The 24,606-nt window shown below is 46.6% G+C and overlaps 1 protein-coding gene across 1 annotated transcript in view; it reads left to right on the top strand.

Annotated features, from left to right (window-relative positions):
- The window catches only part of PPME1 (protein phosphatase methylesterase 1), a 40,806-nt gene extending 16,603 nt beyond the window's left edge, over positions 1-24,203 (top strand). Inside the window, exons 5-14 of the mRNA XM_081860595.1 lie at positions 444-495; positions 4,803-4,957; positions 9,025-9,115; positions 10,445-10,510; positions 13,244-13,376; positions 14,742-14,871; positions 15,929-15,973; positions 18,054-18,118; positions 19,622-19,689; positions 21,507-24,203. Coding sequence (XP_081716721.1) covers positions 444-495; positions 4,803-4,957; positions 9,025-9,115; positions 10,445-10,510; positions 13,244-13,376; positions 14,742-14,871; positions 15,929-15,973; positions 18,054-18,118; positions 19,622-19,689; positions 21,507-21,525 — 824 coding nt within the window. The 3' untranslated portion in view covers positions 21,526-24,203. The remainder of the gene's footprint in view (positions 1-443; positions 496-4,802; positions 4,958-9,024; positions 9,116-10,444; positions 10,511-13,243; positions 13,377-14,741; positions 14,872-15,928; positions 15,974-18,053; positions 18,119-19,621; positions 19,690-21,506) is intronic.
- Positions 24,204-24,606: the final 403 nt, after the last annotated feature.

Below are 24,606 nucleotides of genomic sequence, written 5' to 3'. Positions count from 1 at the left end.
GGCCTTGCTGGCCCTTTCCCATCTGACCTGGGAGTACGGACTGACTCCAGCTACAAAAGCTGAGACTGTTGAACAGATTCTTCGTCTGGTGTATTTGTTCACCGGAGGTTGAGAGAGCTTGTTGCTGTTATTGATATTATTGTTGTATCTTTAGTTTTAGATCTTATGATTCACGTGGAAATGGTTTCCATTTGGTTGTGTGCTTTATTTATTGTTTATGACTTCGGTTATGTTTGTAATTATGTCAATCTTGTCATGTTGTAAGCCGCCTTGAGCATCGTTTCAATTAGGGAAAGGCGGCATAGAAATGAAATGATGGTGATGATGAATTTCAGGAACCAAAATGTCATATCGAGAGTCGTACTTCGAGGCTTTGTTAGAATAAAGCAGCATATGTTTTTTGTCAAACGGATCAAGTAAAAGAAATCCGCTTTCCTTTGCAGGTGAGACGAAAGTTAGGAACCCAGAAGACCTCTCTGCGGAGACGATGTCCAAGTAGGTTGTTCCGTAATCTAACCTTGTTGTGCTTGGTTTTCGTAGCCGTATAAACAAAACCCATTCCGAGGTGCCCTTGATTTTGATGAGGACTTAAGAGTGAAGTTGGAAGACCTGAGACTGGCCCTTAAGCATCCGTCAAAGCGATAAAACTCTCTCCATGCTAAAAGGTGTCTTGGTTCTGGGCATTTGGCTGTCTGCCTAGCAGTTTGAAAGCACGCCAGTGCAAGTAGATAAATAGGTACCGCTTCGGCAGGAAGGTAAACAGTGTTTCTGTGCGCTGCTCTGGTTCGCCAGAAGCGGCTTAGTCATGCTGGCCTCATGACCTGGAAGCTGTACGCCAGCTCCCTCTGCCAATAAAGCAAGAAGAGCGCCACAACCCCAGAGTCGGCCACGACTGGATCTAATGGTCAGGGGTCCAAGCACGCCAGTGCAAGTAGATAAATAGGTACCGCTCCGGCGGGAAGGTAAACAGCGTTTCTGTGCGCTCTGGTTTCCGTCACGGTGTCCCGTTGCACCAGAAGCGGTTTAGTCCTGCTTGCCACATGACCCGGAAAGCTGTCTGTGGACAAACACCAGCTCCCTCGGCCCGAAAGCAAGATGAGAGCCGCAACCCCATAGTCTCCTTGGACTGGGCTTAATCGTCCAGGGTTCCTTTACCTTTTACCTTACCTGGTCCTCAGCTGTAGCCCAACCGTTCTTGGGCCAGACTCTTTGAAATTCAGTCCTCTACCCATCCTGCAAATTTATTTTCTTGAGTCTCCAGATAGCTGCCTTGCGAAGGAGTCAGATTCTTTCACGCTGGCAGGGACATTTGGCTCCTTGCAGGGCGGCCATCTGTGAAGCCACCAACAGCCACTTGCTCTGTTTTGGTCTTAAGGCAGCAGCTCTGCCCAACACTGCAGTTTGCGATGTTTGTGCGTCAGCACTGGGGTCTTGGAGAGATCCCTTCTGCAAAGACTTTCCCCTGATAGCGGCCTGGAGCGAGAGATTTTGACAAACGGCTGTTGCTAACTCGCTTAAAAAAAAATAAAAAATGATACCTTTCGTCTGAGCATCTTTCTGGACTAAATCTAGGCATCTGTTTTCCAAGGGCAAAGCGGGTTTTGCGTAAAAGACAAATGCAGTATCTTAAATCCAACGTGGTACAGGTTTATAGGGAGGTAATGGTGCTTTTGCCAACTTATTCCAAAAAATGGAACGGGAGAGGATGTTTGCACTTATCTAGTATTTCCTGATTTACAGGCACCTCCCCATATGCACAAGGGGTTGTGTTCCATGTCATTGCACATTTGCATGAAATCGGAAATCCGTTTTAAAAAGGTGGCAAACACCCCATTCGGCCTTTTAGTGTCGTTTCAGTGATGTCTTTATGACATTTCTGGGTCACTTCTGGGTTCAGTGCTGTGCCTCGGTCCTGCCTAAAATGGTAGTTTTCTGTTCAGTGGTACCTTGGTTCTCAAACTTAATCTGTTCCAGAAGTCCATTCCAAAACCAAAGCGTTCCAAAACCAAGGCGCGCTTCCCCATAGAAAGTAATGCAAAACGGATTAATCCATTCTGGACTTTTAAAAACAACCCCTAAAACAGCAATTTAACTTGAATTTTGCTATCTAACAAGACCGTTGATCCATAAAATGAAAGCAGTAATCAATGTTCTGTACTATAAAATAAAATAAATATTTTTTTTTTTTTTAATAATATTTATTAAAGTTTTCCAATTAATTACAAATTAATAAAACATCCAATTTCAAATCTTTTTCCAATTACATCCTTTCAGGACTTCCCCTTCCCTCCCCCCCTTGTATTCCAAATCTCTCAAATGATCTCAACAAGTTCTTCTCCTCAGTTCAAACTTGTTATCCTTAACCCATTTTTTTTTTTTTAAAAAACATTATTTTCCATTCCCCTAAAATCGGTTTATTCCCACCACGAGTTCCCCACTTTAGAATACCATGTAGATGTATATAGCCTAAATAAAACATAGTTTACGCCTTTAAGGATTCCACATTTCCCACCCCCCCTTTTCCCGGTTGCGTTCCCAATGTTCCTCAATGTCCGATATTTCCACGTCTCTCTAAATCATAGTCCTTTGCCAGTCCTCTTTAGTTTCGAATGTCCAATCATGGAAGGATTCTGTCTTAAAGAGAGGCCCATTTTTTCCATCCAGATTTTTATATCCAGGAGTGAAAAACTCCAAATTATAATCCTTAAGCTTGTCAAATCTGGATGTCCCAAATGTCCCCACTTTTGACTTGGTCCAATTCTTGTTATTTTGTTGTTCTTATTGATCACACTCCTCTTTCTATTTCTTTCTGTCCCTGTTTTCCTGCACAAATGTCCTAATTCCAAAAGTTAGTTCCTTTACAGAGGCTTGTTATTCAGAAACAAAACATTACGTCAAGTTCCTTTCATTCCACAACAGATGATTCCATTGTCTTCTTCGGTGTAGTAGCCTCTGTAGTCATAATAATGTTCCATTTCTGCAGTTTCCCAGGAGATAAACAGTTCAGTTCCAATTTCCAGCTAAAACTTGTAATATCCCTCGGCTCCTCTAGGTGGATTGCAAAAACTGAGTTCTCTTCCAGATCGCATCCATTAGCCCTAGTAACTTTGTAATCCTTATTTAAAACAATTTGTATCCAATTTATAACAAATATAACCAGCAAAGTCCTTGTAACATAGTCTCTATCTTATTTTCCGCTTTGACAGCTCTTTGACAGCTGTCAAAACTTGCCTTTCTCCTCTCCAAGCTCCGTCATCGATCGCTCCCGGGGTTCCAGGGGGGGTTGTTTTTAAGTCCGAATTCTACTTTCCTCCTCCAGCTCAATCTCATATTCTTCACTCGTGAGGTTAAAAACTTGCCAAAATGATGTTACTCCGATCTTAGTTATCAGATCCTTTGCTTTGACCCTTCTACAATGGAGGGGGTGGCTGACTTCCTTTTTTGCGCCTCCCCCGCTCGCTCCGAAATTTTTAAAATTTTTGTCCCTCTTTTTAGTCCAAGTTCCAATTACTTACAGGTTGTTCTTTTAGGTCCGAATTTTCAAAGGAAGAAGCCAGCGCTCTCCGCCGAATGGCATGCGGCTTCGCACGGCAGGGATAGCAGAGGACTCAAAACACCACGCTTCTCCCCGGCACCCGATCCGTAGCCTTTAAAAAGGCTCCTTCACGAGTCGGGAGGGCGCTAACGGTGTCAGCCGAGTCTCCATGTCCACGGCCCCCGTGGCCGTGGTTTTTAAGGGTCCCCGCATCGCCGGTGCGGTAGGACCCAGCCCCTGCCGTGCAGGCTCCCTCCGGAGCTCGGAGGGAGTCCGCCATTCGGCGATGGCGCCGACCCGGAAGTCCTAAAATAAAATAAATAAAACAGTACTTAAAATTATTTTTTCCCTTACCTGCACTGATGATAGTCGTTGTTTGGACGGGGGGCTTTTATCCATTTCCGCAGTCACACAATCAATCAGTAGCTGAACTGGGCTCCACACAGTCACTAAAACAAATGAACCGAAAAAAACGTCAAAAACAAAAACGCAAAATAAATAGCAAAAACAAAAGCGCCAAACCTAATCCATTCCGGAAGTCTGTTTGACTTTCGAAATGTTCAAAAACCAAGGTGCAGCTTCTGATTGGTGCAGGAAACAATCGCCGACAGCCGCATCGGACGTTCGGCTTCTGAAAAAGTTTGAAAACCGGAACACTTCCGGATTTTCGGTGTTTGGGAACCAAGGCATTTGAGAACCAAGGGACCATTGTATTTGTATGCTAATTTATAGGAATGAATCAATCATGAATCAATCATCTAGTCCAACCCCCTGCAATGCAGGAATATGCAGGTGGCCCATATGGGAATCAAACCCACAACCTTGGCATTGCCAGTGCCTTGCTGCAACCAGTTGAGCTGAAACAGTGGCTCCTAGCTCCCAGGAGCTCAAGGTGACATGCATGGTCCTCTGCCCTCACACTGGAAGATAGGGAGCTAACTTATACAAAAGCAAACCATTGGCCAATCTAGTTCTGTATATCCAACACTGACTGGCAGTCGCTCCCCAGAGTTTCAGACACCGGGAGACGCAAAGGCTTAAACCTGGGCCCATACAAGTAAATAAGGGATCGCTCAGGGGCTTGAGCAGGAGACTCTTAATCTCAGGGTTGCGGGTTCGAGGGACGCCTTGGGCGAAAGATCCCTGCATTGCAGCGGGTTGGACTAGATGGCCCTCAGGGTCCCTTCTGCTTCGACAATTCTGTGATTCCAAGCATTATCCTGTGTGCAAGGAAGGAGCAACCAGCTTATGTCTTTCTTTTTTGCAGGGACGTCGGAAGCGTGGTGGAAGCCATGTACGGGGACCTCGCCCCGCCCATCATGCTGATTGGCCACAGCATGGGCGGGGCTATCGCCGTGCACACGGCAGCGTCCAACCTGGTGCCCAGTTTGCTGGGCCTCTGCATGATTGACGTAGTGGAAGGTAAGAGTTGGCGTCACTTGGCGCTTGTTCCCTCGTTCCTTTCCTCTTTCTCAGCCATGTTTCCCTTCCCTTATGGTCTTGATTTATCGGCTATTTTAAAATGTGGCTATTGATTTATCTTTTTTTTTTTTAATAATTTTTATTGGGTTTTTACATTTTATAACAACAGACACACACACACAAAGACAAAAACAAACAAATACAATTTCATGCCCTAATTTTCTTTACCCTCTTTCATTGACTTCCCCCCACCCCCTCTTCTTACATCCCAGTCCCAATAATTAATTCAGCAAGTTCTTACCTAACCTCTTAAACATATTAATATTACTTTTAAAATTTAATTCTTTTTGTTTATCTATAGTCAACTTATCCGATTCTCTTATAATCATTAATTTCTTTTTTTTTAAGGTCGATCTAACTTCCCTTCCACAAATTTTTCCCTTTGTTATATTAATTATAGGTCACATTAACCAAATAAGCAAATCATAACATTTTATAGTTCTATTCTCTCTCCCCCCCCTGCCCCGGTTTCTGTCCCTTCCCAAACAAATGTCCAAAAAACAAACAAAAAATAGTTCTTAGCCCGGATTCCTCACGTCCGAGGCGTCTGATTCTCTGTCAGTCCCTCTCTGCCAACTATATTGGTAGTCCTCTTTGTTGGTCCTAAGACCCCGAAGGAGTTCAGTCAGAGTCACATCATATTTTCTTTCATCCAGAATGTTTAAAAGTGGTTGCTGCGAAGGATCATCTACTTTTCCATACTCAAGAGGAAAGTCCCAATCATGTTGCTTTATTCTTTTTAGTTTTAATATTCCAAGTACTCCAGGGACTTCCCTCTTCTTCTTTCTCATCTTTCGCAGGTTTGTAATCCAAAGGTCTTCTTGCTCGTACTCTAACAGTGTAGATTCCTGATTGATATTTTCCACTTGTAGTGTCTGCACTCCTTCTTTCCTCTCTGTCAATTCCAAGAGCATCTCTTCCTGCTCAGCTGCAGGTTTTTTATCAGACATCTCCTTTGTGCATTCAGCAGAGTTGTTTGTTTTAGAATTCAAGGTCATAAATACTTTGCTCAAAGCCATACTCTGCTCTTGCAGGATTCCCACGAGAAAAAACATTTTTTCTATCTCCGCCAGTAATTTTCCCTCTGCAGCCATTGTAATGTCACTAATTCCCCCTAGGGGGCTTTCAGTTACTTGGTAGTCCTTTTCCAACAATCTGTTACTTTGTTGTTATCACTACTTTGTTTCCAATCACCTCAGTTCAAATGTATCACCTTTAATTCAGAGAGTTATTAAATAACAAAATTCTTTACTTTGTCCACCCGTTTGACAGCTCCTTTGACAGCTGTCAAACTCCTTTCACTTTTTCCTCCGGCACACAAACAGGACACTCCCGGGTTTTGGGGGGGGATTACACACAAAGTTCCAAAGTTCCTCCCTTTCTCTCCAGCACAAAAACTTCTTCTATCAAATTTGTGAAAAATTTTTAAATCATCAAAACAGTATTCATTCCGCCTTAATTCTCCATTCCTTGCTTTAAATCGTCTGTAAGTAGAGGGGGTGCGGACTTCCCTTTAACACCTCCCCCGATCGTGCCGAATTCAGAAGGTAAAAATTTTTTAAAGTCCAAATTCCACTACTCACGGGTCCTTTGTTATCCAATCCGAATTTTGGGAAGAAAGTCAGCGCTCTCCGGCCATGGCTCGCGGCATCGCTCCACTGAAGTAGCGGTCTACTCTCAGCACCACGCCACTCTCCGTACCCTCTCCGTAGCCTTTAAAAAGGCTCTTCGTGGGTCGGGGAGGGCGCTTAAGGTGCCCACCGAGTCACCAAGTCCGCAGGCTTCCGCGCCTGCCGTTTCTGAGGGTCCCCGTGTCGCCGGCACGGCAAGACCCGTCTTCAGCGGAGCCGATTCCCTCTGGAGCTCGGAGGGAATCCGCCATTAGCCGTTCGCGCTAACCCGGAAGTTTATCGGCTATTTTAAAATGAGGCTGCATTTTAAATGGCAATTTAACCTGTATTTTAATATCCCCCCCTTTCCCCCCTATTATGTTTTTACCGTGATTTTATTGGTGTCAGCCGCCCTGAGCCCGGCTCTGGCTGGGGAGGGCGGGGTATAAATAAAATTTATTAATATTATTATTAGTCTCACTGCGGAATATACTAGGCCAGCATTTGCCTCTATATAGGCTGGCCTTCTGCGAAAACACCAACCGCCAGCCATTCTCTTTTCTTTCCACTAAAGCAAACCTCCAGGCATGCCCATAGCAGTTTTTCTTTTTGTGTATTATTTTTATTAAGTTTTCTGTTTGACAATTTAAAATAGCCATTAAACAATCTTCAAATGTCAATGACTTCCCTTCTTCTCTTTCCATGGTTCAATTTGCATATCGTAAACCCCTGCATGGGACGCGGGTGGCGCTGTGGGTAAAACCTCAGCGCCTAGGACTTGCCGATCGTATGGTCGGCGGTTCGAATCCCCGCAGCGGGGTGCGCTCCCGTCGTTCGGTCCCAGCGCCTGCCAACCTAGCAGTTCGAAAGCACCCCCGGGTGCAAGTAGATAAATAGGGACCGCTTACCAGCGGGAAGGTAAATGGCGTTTCCATGTGCTGTGCTGGCTCGCCAGATGCAGCTTGTCACGCTGGCCACGTGACCCGGAAGTGTCTGCGGACAGCGCTGGCTCCTGGCCTGTAGAGTGAGATGAGCGCACAACCCTAGAGTCTGTCAAGACTGGCCCGTACGGGCAGGGGTACCTTTACTTTTACCTTTAAACCCCTGCATATTTTACGTACACCGGGCACATCCAACTCTTTTGAGACTATGATCTGCGCCCAGTATAATAAAACTGGCAGTGATCTACCCATTGTCGAACTTTTTTGGTGGGAGGATTGCCCATAGTTGTCAAGCTTTTTTAAGGGGGGAGTAGTGCACCCAGAATTGTTCAGCTTTTTGGGGGTTAAGAACTTTGCTTCAGGATGAGAACAGAAATTGTGCTTCGGCAGTGCAGCAGCAGCGGGAGGCTCCATTAGCTAAAGTGGTGCTTCAGGTTAAGAACAGTTTCAGGTTAAGAATGGACCTCTAGAACAAATTAAGTACTTAACCTGAGGTACCACTGTACATCCATCAAAACTTGTTACACTGTTGAATTTATCTTAATGCTGCCGTTGTTTCCAAGTGCACAGTTTCCCCCCATATATTCAATAAACGTTTTCCAATCTTCTTTAGTCGTATGTTCTGCTTGTTCTCTTATTCTATATGTTAGGTCTGCAAAGCTGTGCATATTCCGTTGGCTTAAGTTGCCATTCTTCTTTAGTTGGGACTTCAGCAGTTTTTCTTTTTAAATCATGAGGTCTAGAAACCTTTTTTTTTTAAAAAAGCAAGTAAGTTTCTAGACCTAATGATTCAAAAAGAAAAACTGCTATGGGGGTACATAGCTAGACGAAGGAGTTTTTCGTTTTCTTAGCCGTTTCGCAAGACGCATTTCCCTATGGGCTTGCTTCGCAAAACGAAGCTTGCCCCGCAAGCTCCGGGGAAAGCGGGGAAGCGCAGCGCGTCTTCCCCGCTGTCCCCGGACCTCTTTTGAAGCAAGGGGCGGCAGGGAGAAGATCGCTTCTCCCCGTTGCCTGCCCCGCAATCTCCGGGGACAGAGGGGAAGGCGCGCGTGCCTTCCCCTCTGTCCCCGGACCCCTTTTGAACCAAGGGGCGGCAACGGGGAGAAGCAATCTTCTCCCCGCTGCCCCTTGCTTTAAAACGGGTCCGGGGACAGAGGGGAAGGCGTGTGGCGCTTCCCCTCTGTCCCCGGACGGTCTCCATAGGAACACATTGATTGATTTTCAATGCATTCCTATGGGAAACCGTCTTGCCTTTTCGCAAGACGAAAAACCCGCAAGAAGAAAAAACTTGCGGAACGAATTAATTTTGTCTTGCGAGGCACCACTGTATAAGGATAGGGGGACTATGAATCAGCACCGTTGATTTCATCCCAGTCACAGTTATGTAGGTTTGGATATCATCTCTTCTGTAAAACACTGGTTTGCTTCATGCCAGATTTTTCCTTCTTGTTCATAGGCACAGCCATGGATGCCCTCAACAGCATGCAGAATTTCCTTCGGAGTCGCCCAAAGACATTCAAATCTCTGGAGAACGCCATCGAATGGAGGTAAAGGGGAAACTTTGGGCATCTTACGCAGCCCATCACAGTCATTTACAGTCTCCTCTACTAGGAAAGCAATTTTTTCTCTCTCTCTCTATATATAATTTTTAAATTAAATTTCCTATTTTACAATTTCAAGTAAACATTTTACAAACTTTAACTTCCCTTCTTCTCTTTCCATGGTTCATTTTACATATCCTACACCCCTGAGTATTTTACTATAAGCATTCAAATCAGTTTTCCACTTTTACATCCATCAAAAATGATGATGAATTTGTCTTAATGCTGCCAGCGTTTTCAGCTGCATAAAATTATTTTCCAGGTATTCAATAAATGTTTTCCAGTCTTCTTTAAACGTATGTTCTTGTTCTCTTATTCTATATGTTAAGTTTGCATATTCTATATGTTAAGTTCTGCATATTCTGTCAACTTGAGTTTCCCATCCTCTTGAGTTGGGGGCGCACCGACCCCTCTCGCTCTCCAGGCTTCAGCGAAAGGAACCCAAAGCTTCCGGAGCGCAGTGGGCAGTGCCCTCCCCCTGCACTTCGGAGGCTTCGCGTTGCTATCGCTGAGGCCATGGAGCCTGCATTCGCTTCATAAGACATACAGTGGTGCCCCGCAAGACGAATGCCTCGCAAGACGAAAAACCCGCTAGACGAAAGGGTTTTCCGTTTTTCGAGGCGCTTCGCAAGACGAATTTCCCTATGGGCTTGCTTCGCAAGACGAAAACGTCTTGCGAGTCTTGCGAGTTTTTTCCCTTCCCCCCCCTTTTTCTAAGCCACTAAGCCGCTAATAGCTGCTAAGCCGCTAATAGCGCTAATCCGCTAATCCGCTAATAGGGATGCTTCGCAAGACGAAAAAACCGCTAGACGAAGAGACTCGCGGAACGGATTATTTTCGTCTTGGAGGCACCACTGTACACACATTTCCCCTTAATTTTTGGAGGGGAAAAAGTGTGTCTTATAGAGCGAAAAATACAGTAACTAAAACAATAACATTATAGCATATGTATCCATGTTTATTAAATGATGTCGTTAAATTTTTATTTAAAAACAAACTAACCTTAGACTGGGTTTTAACGCACATGAAAAACTTAAAAGAAATCCTTATTTCCTGAAGAATAGCCTTTGGACTATAATGTAACTTAAATAGAAAACTATCTTTAGAAAGATTTCCCCTCCAAACACATTTTATTTTTAAAATCCAATTTAAATCCAAAAAAATCCAATTTAAATCCAAAAAAATAAAAAATAAAAAAATAAATAAATTGATTTTTATCCACCCTGGCAGTAACTAACCCCCATCTAATGGCTGTTTCCTTTTCTCTTTCTCTAGCGTAAAGAGCGGACAGATACGGAATCTTGAATCTGCCAGGGTTTCTATGGTTGGCCAAGTCAAACAGTAAGTCTTGCCTTCTTCAGTTGCCTTTTATCGTGTGTTTCTGCCCCGTTTCCATACATGGATGTGTGAAATGATGGTGGGAGCTTCTCATCCTGGCTGTGACATTCCCGCAGGAGCCAATCTTCTGGGGTTTGGATTGCAACTTAACAGTGTGCGTGCTCTCCCCCAAAATCCCTCTGAGGAACCCCAGTCAGGTAGTTTAGATTTTTATTTTCTTTTGGGGGGGTGTCTGTAGATAATAAACATCAAAGGCAGCATAGGGTTATCAGCCACAGCAGAAGAAGCAAAAGCCGGTTGAAGTTAAATCCTTTGAAGACAGAGGTCTTCTGGCTGGGACGGGACGATATGGGATTGGGGGGGGGGGGTGGCAACTCCCATCTCTTGCGGGGGCGCAATTAGTGCCAGCACCATCCGTTAAGAGTTTGGGTGTAATCTTCGATACCTCCCTCTCCATGGAGGCGCAGATTGCAGCTATAACAAAGGTGGCGTTTTTTCATCTCCGCCAAGCTAAGCAGTTGGCTCCTTACCTCTCTCGCCCTGACCTAGCCACTGTGATCCACGCGACGGTCATCTCCAGACTGGATTATTGTAACTCGCTCTACGTGGGGCTGCCCTTGAGGCTGACCCAGAAACTCCAGCGGGTGCAGAATGCCGCAGCGAGACTCCTTACGGGGTCCTCGCTGCAAGATCACATTCACCCGGTGCTATACCAGCTGCACTGGCTCCCAGTGGAGTACAGGATCAGGTTTAAGGTGCTGGTTTTAACCTTTAAAGCCCTATAAGGCCTAGGACCCTCGTACCTACGGGACCGCCTCTCCTGGTATGCCCCACGGAGGAACTTACGGTCTTCAAACAAAAACATCCTGGAGGTCCCAGGCCACAGAGAGGTTAGGCTGGCCTCAACTAGAGCCAGGGCTTTTTCGGCTGTGGCCCCGATCTGGTGGAACGCTCTGTCACAAGAGACTAGGGCCCTGCGGGACTTGACATCTTTCCGCAGGGCCTGCAAGACAGAGCTGTTCCGCCAAGCCTTTGGTCAGGGCACAGCCTGACTCCCTCCTTTGGCAATCTTCACAGAACTCCATCCCAATGGTTGCCATCAATTTGATTTGAAGTAATTTTTTAATGAAATGATTTTAGAATGTTGTATTATTTTATTGTTGTTAGCTTCCCTGAGCCCGGCTTCTTCGGCTGGGGAGGGCGGGATATAAATAAAAAAGTATTATTATTTTTTATTATTCTGTGGGCATTGTTTTTAAAAGGCACAACCAAAAAATACTTTAACAATACATAGAATTCTGACTCGGAACCTGCCTCACTTTTGCTGGACAGCCGAGTGCTGTGACTTTTCCTGAAGCTTAGTAGGAATATTGGGGGGGGGAGGGGCTTGAAAGCCATGTTTTGAGTGGGACCACACTGCGGTCTTCCAAATCCAAACATTTATCTTTCAATACTTCCATGCCCCTTAATCCTTGTTATCCCATTCTGGGAGAAATTTCCCTTGGGGGTTCAAGTACAGAGGCTTACACCACTTATCCAGTCGGTCAGACTTTATTCAGAAATGCTTTACAGGACAGAGACCAGAGAATCTGTGAGATCTTTGCATTACGATGCCCTCTATACAGTGGTACCTTGGGTTACAGATGCTTCAGGTTACAGACGCTTCAGGTTACAGACTCTGCTAACCCAGAAATAGTGCCTCGGGTTAAGAACTTGGCTTCAGGATGAGAACAGAAATCATGCGGTGGCGGCAGCGGGAGGCCCCTTAGCTAAAGCAGTGCTTCAGGTTAAGAACAGTTTCAGGTTCAGAACGGACCTCCGGAACAAATTAAGTACGTAACCTGAGGTATCACTGTATAGGAAAAATATACATAATCCGAGCTGTTCCATCTCTTCATCCAACCACAATCCTCGAAAATCAACTTTATTCTACCGATTTTTTTTTGCTGTAGAGTCGTACCTTGAAAGTCGAACGGAATCTGTTCCGGAAGTCCAAAACGTTTGGAAACCAAAGTGCGGCTTCGGATTGGCTGCAGGAAGCTCCTGCGGCCAATCAGAAGCCCCGTCGGACGTTCGGCTTCCAAAATAATGTTCGAAAACCGGAACACTCACAAATCAGTCCAGGAGCTGATTTGTTCAGGAGCCAAGGAGTTTGAAATCCAAGGTACGACTGTATTTGTTAGAACCCTCCTTGTACCTTATCTGGAGTTGTTTTTCACTCTAGCATTCTGCTGTTAGGTTCCCCGCTCTACTGGCTTTTACCAGTTTTGTGTTCAGACTGCAGTCTTGCGTCCGTGACGCTGGCCTCGCGGACAGTAATAATAATAAATTTTATTTATACCCTGCCCTCCCCAGCCAAGGCCGGGCTCAGGGCGGCTAACAACCAATAATAAAAACAAGTTGAATGAATGCAACTTAAAAACAAGATTAGAATACAACATTAAAACATTAAAATACAGCCTCATCACAGGAGGAGAAAGGGAAAAAAAAAAGAGGGGGAGGGAATCAATGAGTTTTATAGAAATCCCACATCCTTTCCCGCGGAAGGAAGCAATGCATTTCTGGAAACCAAAACTAAAAATTCTGGGAGCTACATCGGGTGCGATAACTTCAGTTTCCTATGTAACACGCTGATATTTCTTGCCCTCCCATTAAGGCCAAGGTGGAGTGTTTCAAATTGACTTGGGGGTCTCGTTGTCCAGGTCTCCTTCACTCCTTGTTGTTCCTTTGAACCAGGTGTGAAGGTGCTGCCAGCCCCGGGGGTCCCAAAACCATCGTGGAGGGGATCATAGAGGAGGAGGAAGAGGAGGAGGAGGAAGACGAAAACGGAGAATCCGTGAACAAAAGGAAGAAGGATGACGACACAGAGGTGAGGAAGGCATCTTGTCGCGGGCCTCTGGCTGTTGTTGGGCTGTCGGGCAGGGGTGATGGGGTCGGAGTATAGCAACATCTAGAGAATCACAGATTTCCCCCATCCCTGACCCACAGGCTGCCTCTTCTCTCGTTCCCCACAACCTCTGAATTCTTCTTCAGCAGCCTAATACAGACATACCTCATGTTACGTTCGCTTCAGGTTGTGCATTTTCAGGTTGCGTCCTGCAGCGACCCGGAAGTACCGGAAAGGGTTACTTCCAGGTTTCGCCGCATGCGCAGACACACAAAATGACGTCACGGGCATGCGCAGAAGCAGCGAATTACGACCCGCACAGACGCAGGTTGCATTCTTTTCAGGTTGCGAATGTATCCTGGAACGTATCCCGTTCGCAACCAGAAGTAGCGCTGTAATAATAATAAATAATAATAATCTATTTATACCCTGCCCATCGGGCTTGGTTTCCCCAGTCACTCTGGGTGGCTACCAACAGAATATTAAAAACACGATAAAACATCAAACGTTAAAAATGTCCCTAAACAGGGCTGCCTTCACATGTCTCCTAAAAGTCAGATTTCCTTGACATCTGATGGGAGGGCGTTCCACAGGGCGGGCGCCACCACCGAGAAGGCCCTTTGCCTGGTTCCCTGTAACCTCACTTCTGGCGGGGAGGGAACAGCCAGAAGGCCCTCAGTGTCTGGGCTGAACGATGGGTATGGAGATGCCCCTTCAGGTATACCGGGCATAAGCCATTGTATAGGTTCAAATCCCCACGACGGGGTGAGCTCCCGTTGCTCTGTCTCAGCTTCTGCCAACCTAGCATTTCGAAAGCACTCCTGTTCAACTAGATGAATAGGTACCGCTGCGGCGGGAAGGTGAACGGCATTTCTGTGCGCTCTGGTTTCCGTCATGGTGTCCCGTTGTACCAGAAGCTGGTCCTGCTGGCCACACAACCTGGAAAGCTGTCTGTGGACACACGCTGGCTTCCTCGGCCTGAAAACGAGATGAGCCCCGCAACCCCATAGTCGCCTTTGACTGGACTTAACCATCCAGGGGTCCTTTACCTTTTATAGGTCAACCCCAACACTTTGCATTGTGCTCAGAATAATATTAATGGCAGTTTCCCCTCCTCTTATGCTTCCATGAATCCAAGCTGGGATACAACAGGGCTGGGGGAAACATTGCAGCCTTCCGCCACATCCGGGGGGCTCCATCTCCCATCAGCCTTGCCCCAACGGTCAGGGATGATGGGAGTTGTAGTCCTCCAGGATCTGGAGGACTGGAACCCAATGCTCGCATGTTGCGTTTCCAGTGTTTTAAAGCAGACATCTTCTGTCTCCCTTAACCCACTCCGAAAAAAAGACCAAGAAGGATGTGGCCTACACATGGCGGATTGAGCTGGCGAAAACGGAAACGTACTGGGATGGCTGGTTCCGGGGCCTCTCGAACCTCTTCCTCAACTGCTCTGTTCCCAAGCTGCTGCTTTTGGCCGGTAAGTGTATTTCTTGCTTCGCTTTCTTCTGCAATCCCCACAAAGACACTCCGCCCCCCAGTTCCTTGTGGAGAGTCTCTTTGTCACTGTTCACAGGTCAGATTGCCCTGGCTTAGGAAGGGGTGTTTTTTACAGGTAGCATTCTGCAGCCAGGTACTGAGGCGTTCCCAAAGCAAAGGAAGGATTGTTAAAGGAAGAACTTTAACACAGCGTTTGTAAGAACCAGTCAGATTTCCTCTGAGCATTTCAAAAAATCCCCACGTGGGGACAAAGTCAGATCAGAGGAACCTTCTTACTTACAAAGAACTATGTATTATTTGAGCTATGTATTATTTGTATAATTTGAGCTATGTATTATTTGAGCTATGTATTATTTGTATAAATAATACAAGAACTATGTATTATTTGAGCATGCATACATGTTGTTTAGTCATTTAGTCGTGTCCGAATCTTCGTGACCCCATGGACCAGAGCACGCCAGGCACTATATTTATTTAGCCTAAACATGCATACATGTTTAGGCTAAATAAACAGGAACCAAAGAGGAATGCATTTAGCAAACCCCGGAGGTAATAAACCCACAGTAAAGACAGGCATTTTACCACCTCCATGTGAACTCTGTTCCTGGCCCTAAGTTCTACCTAAAGATTAACAAAAGCTACATCAAAGCTACCTCCTTCAAAGCTCCCTCCTTATTTTTATGTACCCAGGAGGCCTGGTAAGCAACTAGGCTGTGATAGTATGCATTACTGTCAGGCATAGAGAAAATGTGGGATAGATCAGAAATCATGTCAAGGACCCAAACCCAGTCAAAGCGATGCTTTCACCACAGACACAGTGGCGTGCTTCATTTTTCACAATTCCTCATAGCAATCCCACATGACCACTACAAACAGCAATTCCAGCAAGTTCTGGATTATGCTTCACTCCTTCTCTTCTCCTCCACCTGCCTTTGCGGGATTTCCAGCAGGGCAAAATAACTTGATTTTTTTATATATAAAAAAACCCCTTCTCATCCTTCTCTCTCTTTCCCCCGTGCCCTGGAATCGTTTTTTAGGTGTCGACAGACTGGATAAAGATCTAACCATTGGCCAGATGCAAGGTAAATATGCTGACATCCTGGACTCTGATTGGTTTTCAAGAGGATCACGGGGATTGCCTTTCGAGGGATCTAACAGGAGGCAGGGACAGTGGTAGCCGGTTCTGGATAATGTCATTCTAACAATGACCTCCGATAGACCGGCCCTTTGCTTGGCAATTAGAGTTCTTAAAGCTGGGAGGCGGGGACGAGGGTGTTGTCCGCACACATGCTGTTGTTCCAAAGTGCTATTTTTAAATTGGGACTAATCTTTTCAATTGGGATTATTTAATTGGGATTATTTAATTGGGATTATTTAAAGCAGGCACGTCCAACTCCCCAAGAGACTGCGATCTACTCCCAGTATAAAAGAACTGGCAGTGATCATTGTCATTGTCATAGAAGGATTGACCAGGGTTGTTGAGTTATTTTTGGGGAGCAAGAGTTGTTGAGTTTGTTTTTTCTTGTTTGTTTTTGGTGGGGATTTCTCAGGGGGTCCAAAGATCAACCAGGATTTAATAAATATTAAAACAAAAAAACAAAGATCGACCAGGGACATCCCGTGATAGACCAGTAGATCGCGATCAGCCTGTTGGACATGCCTGGTTTAAAGGAGTTGAGACAAGTTCCTAGTCCTTAAACCTGCCCTGATACGTTTGGAAGTGCATTTAATCCCAAAAGCCTGGGAGGAAGCTTCACTGAAGTTTCCGTCGGTTGTGGGTGGGCTTTGGCACTCCTCCTGGGTGCTTGGCCCCACCCAGAATGCAAATCCCCGTAACTTGCATGTAGACCGTTGCAGCATTTGGGTTTGCAGAATTCAGGCCGCTTTGGGTGCAAAGTGAGACAACCTCCTGAAGCCTCTCCCGCGGAGATTCCTCAGCTAAGCGGCTGCTGCTGCTCCCCAGGTGTGCTGGAGGATGCTATCCCATTGCTAGTGGGTGTGGCGATCACACAGGGTCCCCGGACGTTTCACCGTCTATTGATCCCTGTGCCACCACTTTATTTCTCGCTGCCACCACCCAGGCCCTACCTGGTACAATACTGAGTCCAGTCAGGGTTTAAATTGGAACATAAACTTCTGTTTATTTATTGCAGTTTAACAAGCGTGTGGTTTCATAAACGGTATCGGTCAATTACAATCATAGGGTGCCTATCCAGACCTATAACTTCCGCTACCTGCTCTCACTCACTAAACCACCTCTCAGATATTGGCTTGTCTTCCTAGCTCCTAACTGTTCCTGACTCGGCTTATATCGCTACACTAACTCAACCTACCCACAGACTCTATCCCAATTCACTCCCACTCCAACCAAACTCCCAATGAACTCCCCCCTTTGCCCCTCCCAGAGCTGGTTTTATAATCCCTCTGACTCCACCCCCTGGGTTCTGATTGGGTTACCTGTTTAACTATTTCTCCTCCGGCACTCATATGTTAACGTCACAGTGGGGTCTACTGTTGGTTCAGTCAGCTTTTGAATGTGGGATGCAGGGTGGCATCCATCTACAGTGGTACCTTGGTTCTTAAACTTAATCCGTTCCGGATGTCCGCTCCAAAACCAAAGCGTTCCAAAACCAAGGCGCGCTTCCCCATAGAAAGTAATGCAAAAGGGATTAATCCGTTCCAGACTTTTAAAAACAACCCCTAAAACAGCAATTTAACATGGATTTTACTATCTAACGAGACCATTGATCCATAAAAATGAAAGCAATAAAGAATGTACTGCAGTCACACAATCAATCAGTAGCTGAACTGGGTTCCACGCAGTCACAAAAAAAGAGCTGCAAAAACAGAAGCGCAAAATAAATAGCCAAAACAGACAGACCTCAGTGTAACACTCAAAATGGAAGTGTGGCACTCAAAACGGAGCATGTTCGGCTTCCCAAAAAAGTTTGCAAACCGGAACACTTACTTCTGGGTTTGCGGTGTTTGGGTTCCAAGTTGTTTGAGTACCAAGGCGCCACTGTACTTTACCTAAGGAGGGAAAAAACCATGTCTTGGGCTGCTGCCGCCTTCTCCCTGCCTATGAACCATGGAGTCAAAAGCAGAAGGTCGGGAGCAAAGGATTCTGGGAGTCTTGCCTCACCCTCTCTTGCCCCCTTGCAGGGAAATTCCAGATGCAGGTTCTTCCGCAGTGCGGCCACGCAGTCCACGAGGACGCCCCAGACAAAGTGAGCGACATTTTGGAACACCTGGGGCTTTGAGGGCAGAACTACAGTTCACCCCCTTGGTTTTTGTTTTTTGGGTTTTTTGCAAAATGTATTTATTTATTATTTATACCCTGCTTGAATGGGGTGTAGAAAAATAACCCCAGCTTGGTGGGAGAAGATTGGAAGAAATTCAAAGTTTATCTACAGAAACATTGTAAAATTAAGGAATGTTAGAAGGATGTTGGAATGAAGCAATGTGGTTTTAGCAGAAATGATATAAAGGATTAAGTAAAAATGGATTGTTGATTGGTGAAAGAAGAGAATGTAAAATTATAGTATATTAAGATAAATCATTAGGATAAAAACAAAGATGGAAAGGATTTGCTGAAATATCTAATTGAATACAAAAAAGGGAGGTGTGAGGAGGTCAAGGAAATGAGCAAAGGAAAGAAAGTTATGTAAAGGATTGATTTGTTTTTGTTTTTTTTAATTATCTGCATCTTTTTTGTGTTTTTTTTCTTTTGTTCTTGTATTGTTCTGTATTTTTATTTTTATTTCTGTTTAAATTGATATGTTCTTTATTTTTATTTTTTGGTAACCTTTAAAATCTCAATAAAAATCAAATCAATAAATAGAAAAATAACCCCAGCAATCTCAAAGCGGTAAACAAATGAACAAAAAAGATAAAACCGTAAAATGATCCCTGAGAAAAATCAGCAACGGTAATTGAAGACATTTGGAAAAAGTTAATGGATCGCAAAACACAGCCAGATGAGCGGGGTATAAATAATAAATTATTGCTGTATAATCATTACTGCGACTCGCGTCAACTTTCCAAGCAGCCAGGTCAGCTTGTTTTTAGCAGGTGCCGAAAACAGTACAATGCTTCCTCAGCCACTCTGGGCAGCTTCCAACCAAATATTAAAATACAATAATACATCAAACATTAAAAGCTTCCCTAAACAGGGCCGCCTTCAGATGTCATCTAAAAGTCTGGTGGTTGTTCTCTTCGACATCTGGTGGGAGGGCGTTCCACAGGGCGGGTGCCACCACCGAGAAGGCCCTCTGCCTGGTTCCCTGTAACTTGGCTTCTCACAATGAGGGAACCGCCAGAAGGCCCTCGGAGCTGGACCTCAGTGTCCGGGCAGAACGATGGGGGTGGAGATGCTCCTTCAGGTATACTGGGCCTTTGAGGCCGTTTAGGTTCTTTAAAGGTCAGCACCAACACTTTGAATTGTGCTTGGAAATGTACTGGGAGCCAATGTAGGTCTTTCAAGTGTTATGTGGTCTTGGCGGCCGCTTGGTCTAGCTATCGCTAGATGAAAACACAAATAGTTAAAACACAAACAGCAAAGCAGTAGCATCCGCCTCCTGCAAACACTGTAGAATATTAATCAATTAACCAATAAATTAATTTATATGGTGCCCTTGATAGTCTGCAGGGAGGCAGGGCTTATTCAGGGCTCCCTTCGCATACAAGCCTTTCCGTTCTCTCTTTTAACATCTCTGGCCGCTCTCTTCCAGGTTGCCGAAGCCGTCGCCACGTTCCTGATCCGTCACAGGTTTACAGAGCCCATCGGAGGATTCCAATGGTGAGGCTCGTCGGGGAAAAGCAGGCCCCAGGCTGGTCTCTTTCCTTGCACAAAAGTCGCCTGCGTGGCGCCGTTCCTGCCCTCCCCATATGTCCGTGGACCACAACTCCCATCAGCCCCAGCTGGCGTAGCCAGTAGCCATGGATGATGGGAGATGTAGTCCGACGGGCATCTGGCGCGGCCGTGGCAGATCAGGCCTTGATTATCGACCCCACTGGGATGGGGAGGCAAGGCCTGCCAAACAGGTCTGTGCAGGTGGATATTAGATTTTCTATCAAGCCATTCCCAACGGGTCAGGATGGGTTCCCACGTCTCTGCGGATCTCATCATGAATACGGGGACGCCGCAGGGGTGCGTGTTGAGCCCGCTTTTATATACGCTCTATACAGCTGACTATGCCTCCAAATACCCCATTAATAAGATCATTAAGGGACGTGGGTGGTGCTGTGGGTTAAACCACAGAGCCTAGGACTTGCCGATCACAAGGTCGGTGGTTCCAATCCCCGCGACAGGGTGAGCTCCCGTTACTCAGTCCTTGCTCCTGCCAACCTAGCAGTTCGAAAGCATGTCAAAGTGCAAGTAGATAAATAGGTACCGCTCCGGCAGGAAGGTAAATGGCATTTCCGTGCGCAGCTCTGGTTCACCAGAAGCGGCTTAGTCATGCTGGCCACATGACCTGGAAGCTGTACGCCGGCTCCCTCTGCCAGTAAAGCGAGATGAGCGCCGCAACCCCGGAGTCGGCCACGACTGGACCTGATGGTCAAGGGGTCCCTTTACCTTTACGTTTAAGATCATTAAGTTTGCAGATGATACAACGGTGGTTGGTTTAATCACGGCTGGAGAGGGGGAGGCAGCCTATAAGGAAGGAAGTTGAGTGGTTGGGGGAGTGGTGCAGGAAAAACAACTTACTCCTTAGCTTAAAGAAAACAAAAGAGATTATTGTAGATTTAAGGAACGTAAATTGAATATTCAGCCACTCATTATGGAGGGGAAATGCGTGGAACAGGTCTCGGTGTTTCAATTTCTGGGAATGGAGTTGAGAGATGACCTAACCTGGGGAGAAAACAGTAAAGACCTGATGAAGAGAGCACAGCAGAGGTTATATTTTCTGAGAATCCTCCAGAAAAATGATCTTTCAAAGGACCTATTGATGGCATTTTACTTATTAAGTATTAACTTATGCTCTGTGTGTGTGGTTTGGGAGCTGCACGGTCAGGGAAAAAACAATGCTGTCCAGGTTTCATTTCTGGAATAATAAAGTTTCAGAGTCATTTTTACAGTTATATAAAAAATTACTGATTTGGTTCTGGAGGTCCGTTCTTAACCTGAAACTGTTCTTAACCTGAAGCACCACTTTAGCTAATGGGGCCTCCTGCTGCCACCGTGCCGCCGGAGCACGATTTCTGTTCTCATCCTGAAGTACAGTTCTTAACCCGAGGTACTATTTCTGGGTTAGCGGAGTCTGTAACCTGAAGCGTATGTAACCCGAGGTACCACTGTACTTCTTCCAATCTTCAGTAAATCTCTGGTCCTGAGCAGGGACCACACATTCGCTCCATAAGACGTACAGACGTTTCCCCTTACTTTTTAGGAAGGAAAAAAAGTGCATCTTATGGAGCGAAAAATACGGTATACATCTGTTGCCCGTGGGCAACTAGGCGAAACCAGGACTGGCCCGACTCATTCTCACAAATGCGGAGCAAGTTTTACATGGTGCTTGTGACCCGTTGCTTGAGTGTGCAGGGGCTGGCTGGCTCGGCCAGCATGGCGCCATAATCCTGCTCTGATTTTACCTCTCTTTCTCTCTTCCTCCACAGTGTTTTTCCTGCTTGTTAATGCCCCGACGGTCCTCCCGGCACCGACTCCCCTTGTAAATAAACCTGCACCAGAGGGCTGTGGTGTGTTCTGTCTCCTCCTCGGCCGTCCCTTTCAGTTGCCAACTCGGACCAACTGGCGCCAGGGCCCAGTCCGTGGCCAGACCTTCTGCCGCCGGACCCCCAACCTGGTCCATCCCTGGATCGGGGGGGAGGCGGCCTCCTTCCCGTCGCCCTGAAGGAAGTAAGCTGGCTCTCTGCGAAATCACGGGTGGATGCGAAGGATTCTCTGTGCAGCCCCTCCTGGAAGTTTTAGGAAATCCTTGGCCCGGACGGACCCCATCGAAGCCCCCTCTCCCCTTTGGTTTTTCTTAAGCATGCAGGATTCCACCATTTCAAAGCTGGGCTCTCCTCTTCGCTCCTCCAGAGCAGGGCTTTCATTTTTGGGGTGCTTGGGCCAATCTTCCTCCCACCCTCTTCCTCCTTGCGAGTTTTCAGTAGCGCAGGCTGCCATATACGTAGAAATCTGAAGCGCATCGCTCCATCCGTGGCTTGTGGCCTGTCGCCTCCTTGACCGACCTCCTGTGTTTGCGTTCCCCAGCGAACGGAGGCTGGGTTTTGGTTTTGTTGACACACCTGCGTCCACCAAGGGGGCTGCAGATGTGAAGATTCAGGAAGGGGGCTGAAAAGCAGGGGGGGTGGTTCTGAGGTTTTCCCCAGCCTGATGTTCGAGAGCCCAGCCCGGCAGGTTCTCCAGATGTTCCCTGCTGGCCAGTGGCATTGAAACAGCTGCCAGAATTGGGCGGTTCTGATTCACACGGTGCTGTGCAGTCGCGCCAACCATCAGCAAGCAAGAAGAGGGCAGGGGGCGGTGTTGTTTTAGGATTACAGAAATGGGGGTGGAGAGCCGGCCATTCCTTTGCTTCAGGGCTGCAAACGACGGTTTGGGCATCCTTCAGCTAAACTTCAAAGAAGCAGCCCTTCGATCTAAAGCACCATTTTGGCCCTTATCAGTTCCGGGGGCTCTAGTGGGGATAACGTCCTAGAGCCCAGACCCCTCTGTATTTGAGGAGGTGTTTCCCATGCGTTCACACTTCCAAGCCCCAGTTAAGAACAGGAGAGTTGGCCCCCTGAGCAATATTTTCAATACTAGGGGAGAGAGAGGAGCATATTTGCATTGGGGTTTGCGGTCCATGACTCTTAGAGGCAGGGATAGAGGCTGTGTCAGGAGCCGTGATAGTTTTCACTGCGTGCTGCAGTCAAATCCTTCTCCAGCCTCTCTTGCAAAACAAAAAACCAGGTGAAGAGAAACAATGTGAAATAATACACAACAAGCAAGGAGGAGAGACTTTGGGAAATATCCCCAGCCATCCCCTGGAAAGTTCTCTTGCAAACTCCTTGTGCTGCTCCTGTTCAGTTCGGAGGGGTGTTGGCCAGAGACCTTCCTGGTGGATTGGGCCCTGTCAGGCCCAGAAAACCCAAACCCTTTGCCAGATTGAGGGTGGCAGGTTGGTTTTGTGCCTATGTCCCAAGCTGAGGGATAGGGGCTATGACTTCTTCCTCACGCAGGAAAGATGAGCGAGGCATATTGGAAGACGCACCTTGCACATGGATGCCCCGAACGTTTTCCAGTTGGAAAAGTTTCTGGAATTGAATGCGTAGTCACAGCCCTGCCAAAAAAAAAATAAATCTGTTTGAGCAGCCTGCCCTTGCGGTCTCTTGCCTTCTCTGCCACAATGGCCCTTGCGTCTAAGATGGGAGTCCCCCATTCTGCTCCACGGACTGGAGGAAAAAAGCTCAAACTCGCACGGTTGCTGCCCAATCTCTGGAAATGGCGCCCAGACCCCAAACACCAGCTGGAGTGAGGAGCCAGGAGAGGAAGACTTCTCCCAGTGCAGTTTCCAAGTTTCCACCAACACTTCATGGTCGCCTTTGTTTTTCCCCCTGCTCAAGTCTGGCAGTGGTACCCAAGGATGCTCTCCTCTTACTGGGGAGCTCCCCAAAATTAAGGAGCCGCCTCTGGAAGTCAGACAGGCGAACCTGACCCGGCTGCATCCCTTGTTTTGGCAGGGAGGGCACTATTCCCCCCCCCTTCAATTTTTTCCGGGGGTATTCCCTTCCCTTCGATAATCGCCACTCAGTCAGATGTTTAGGATGACAGTGCTTCCAATGGCTTTTGGGGGTCTCCTTTCTTCCTCCTCTTCTCCTGGCTTTTGAATGAGCTGCCTTGGAAAGAGGTTGCCCGTCTGCCTGCGCATTAGATGCCGATTCCGTTTGGTGGTTTTCTTTGAACCAGTTTGAAAAACGATCTCCCATGGCGTATATCACAAAACGCAACACAGAGTCGCCAGGTGACAGTCCCCCTTCGGTTAGGTACTCTGTCTGTGGGTCACTTGCTACATTCGGGGGCTGGGAAGCGTCCCTAGATTATCCCGCACACCCACAACCCCCCCCCAAACACTCCTTCCCACCCCAAACTCTGAACCTTCAGCATAATTTGCTTCTCCTTTTCTGGGCAGGGAGGCAAACCGTATCTGGTTCAACAAAGACTAGAGTCCTCGTTTAGCCTTGCCTCCTTTAAATAATACATACTGTAATGTTGGCATTTTTTTCTGTGGGGGAGTGAGATTTTTTTTTGTCAACTCCCTGCTGATGATGACGACCACCCTTGTTTTATGAAATAAATATTTCGCTACCTGCCGTGGTGCGGCTGTGTGTGTGTGTTTAATGGTTCTTTGTCTATAGAATAATAATTTATTATTTGTACCCCACCCACTCTGGAAAGCTTCCAACAAAATATTAAAATACAGTAATGCATCAAACATTAAAAGGTTCCCTCAACAGGGCTGCCTTCAGATGTCTTCTAAAAGTCTAGTAGTTGTTCTCTTTGGCATCTGGTGGGAGGGTGTTCCACAGGGCGGGTGCCACCACTGAGAAGGCCCTCTGCCTGGTTCCCTGTAACTTGGCTTCTCACAGTGAGGGAATTGCCAGAAGGCCTTCGGCGCTGGACCTCAGTGTCCTGGTAGGATGATGTGGGTGGAGACGCTCCTTCAGATATACTGGACCGAGGCCGTTTAGGGCTTTGAAGATCAGCACCAACACT

This window comes from Podarcis erhardii (assembly GCF_964252035.2).
Source record: "Podarcis erhardii genome assembly, chromosome: 4".
In the NCBI taxonomy this organism is placed as follows: Eukaryota; Metazoa; Chordata; class Lepidosauria; order Squamata; family Lacertidae; genus Podarcis; species Podarcis erhardii.
This window is presented reverse-complemented; position numbering and strand designations above follow the sequence as displayed.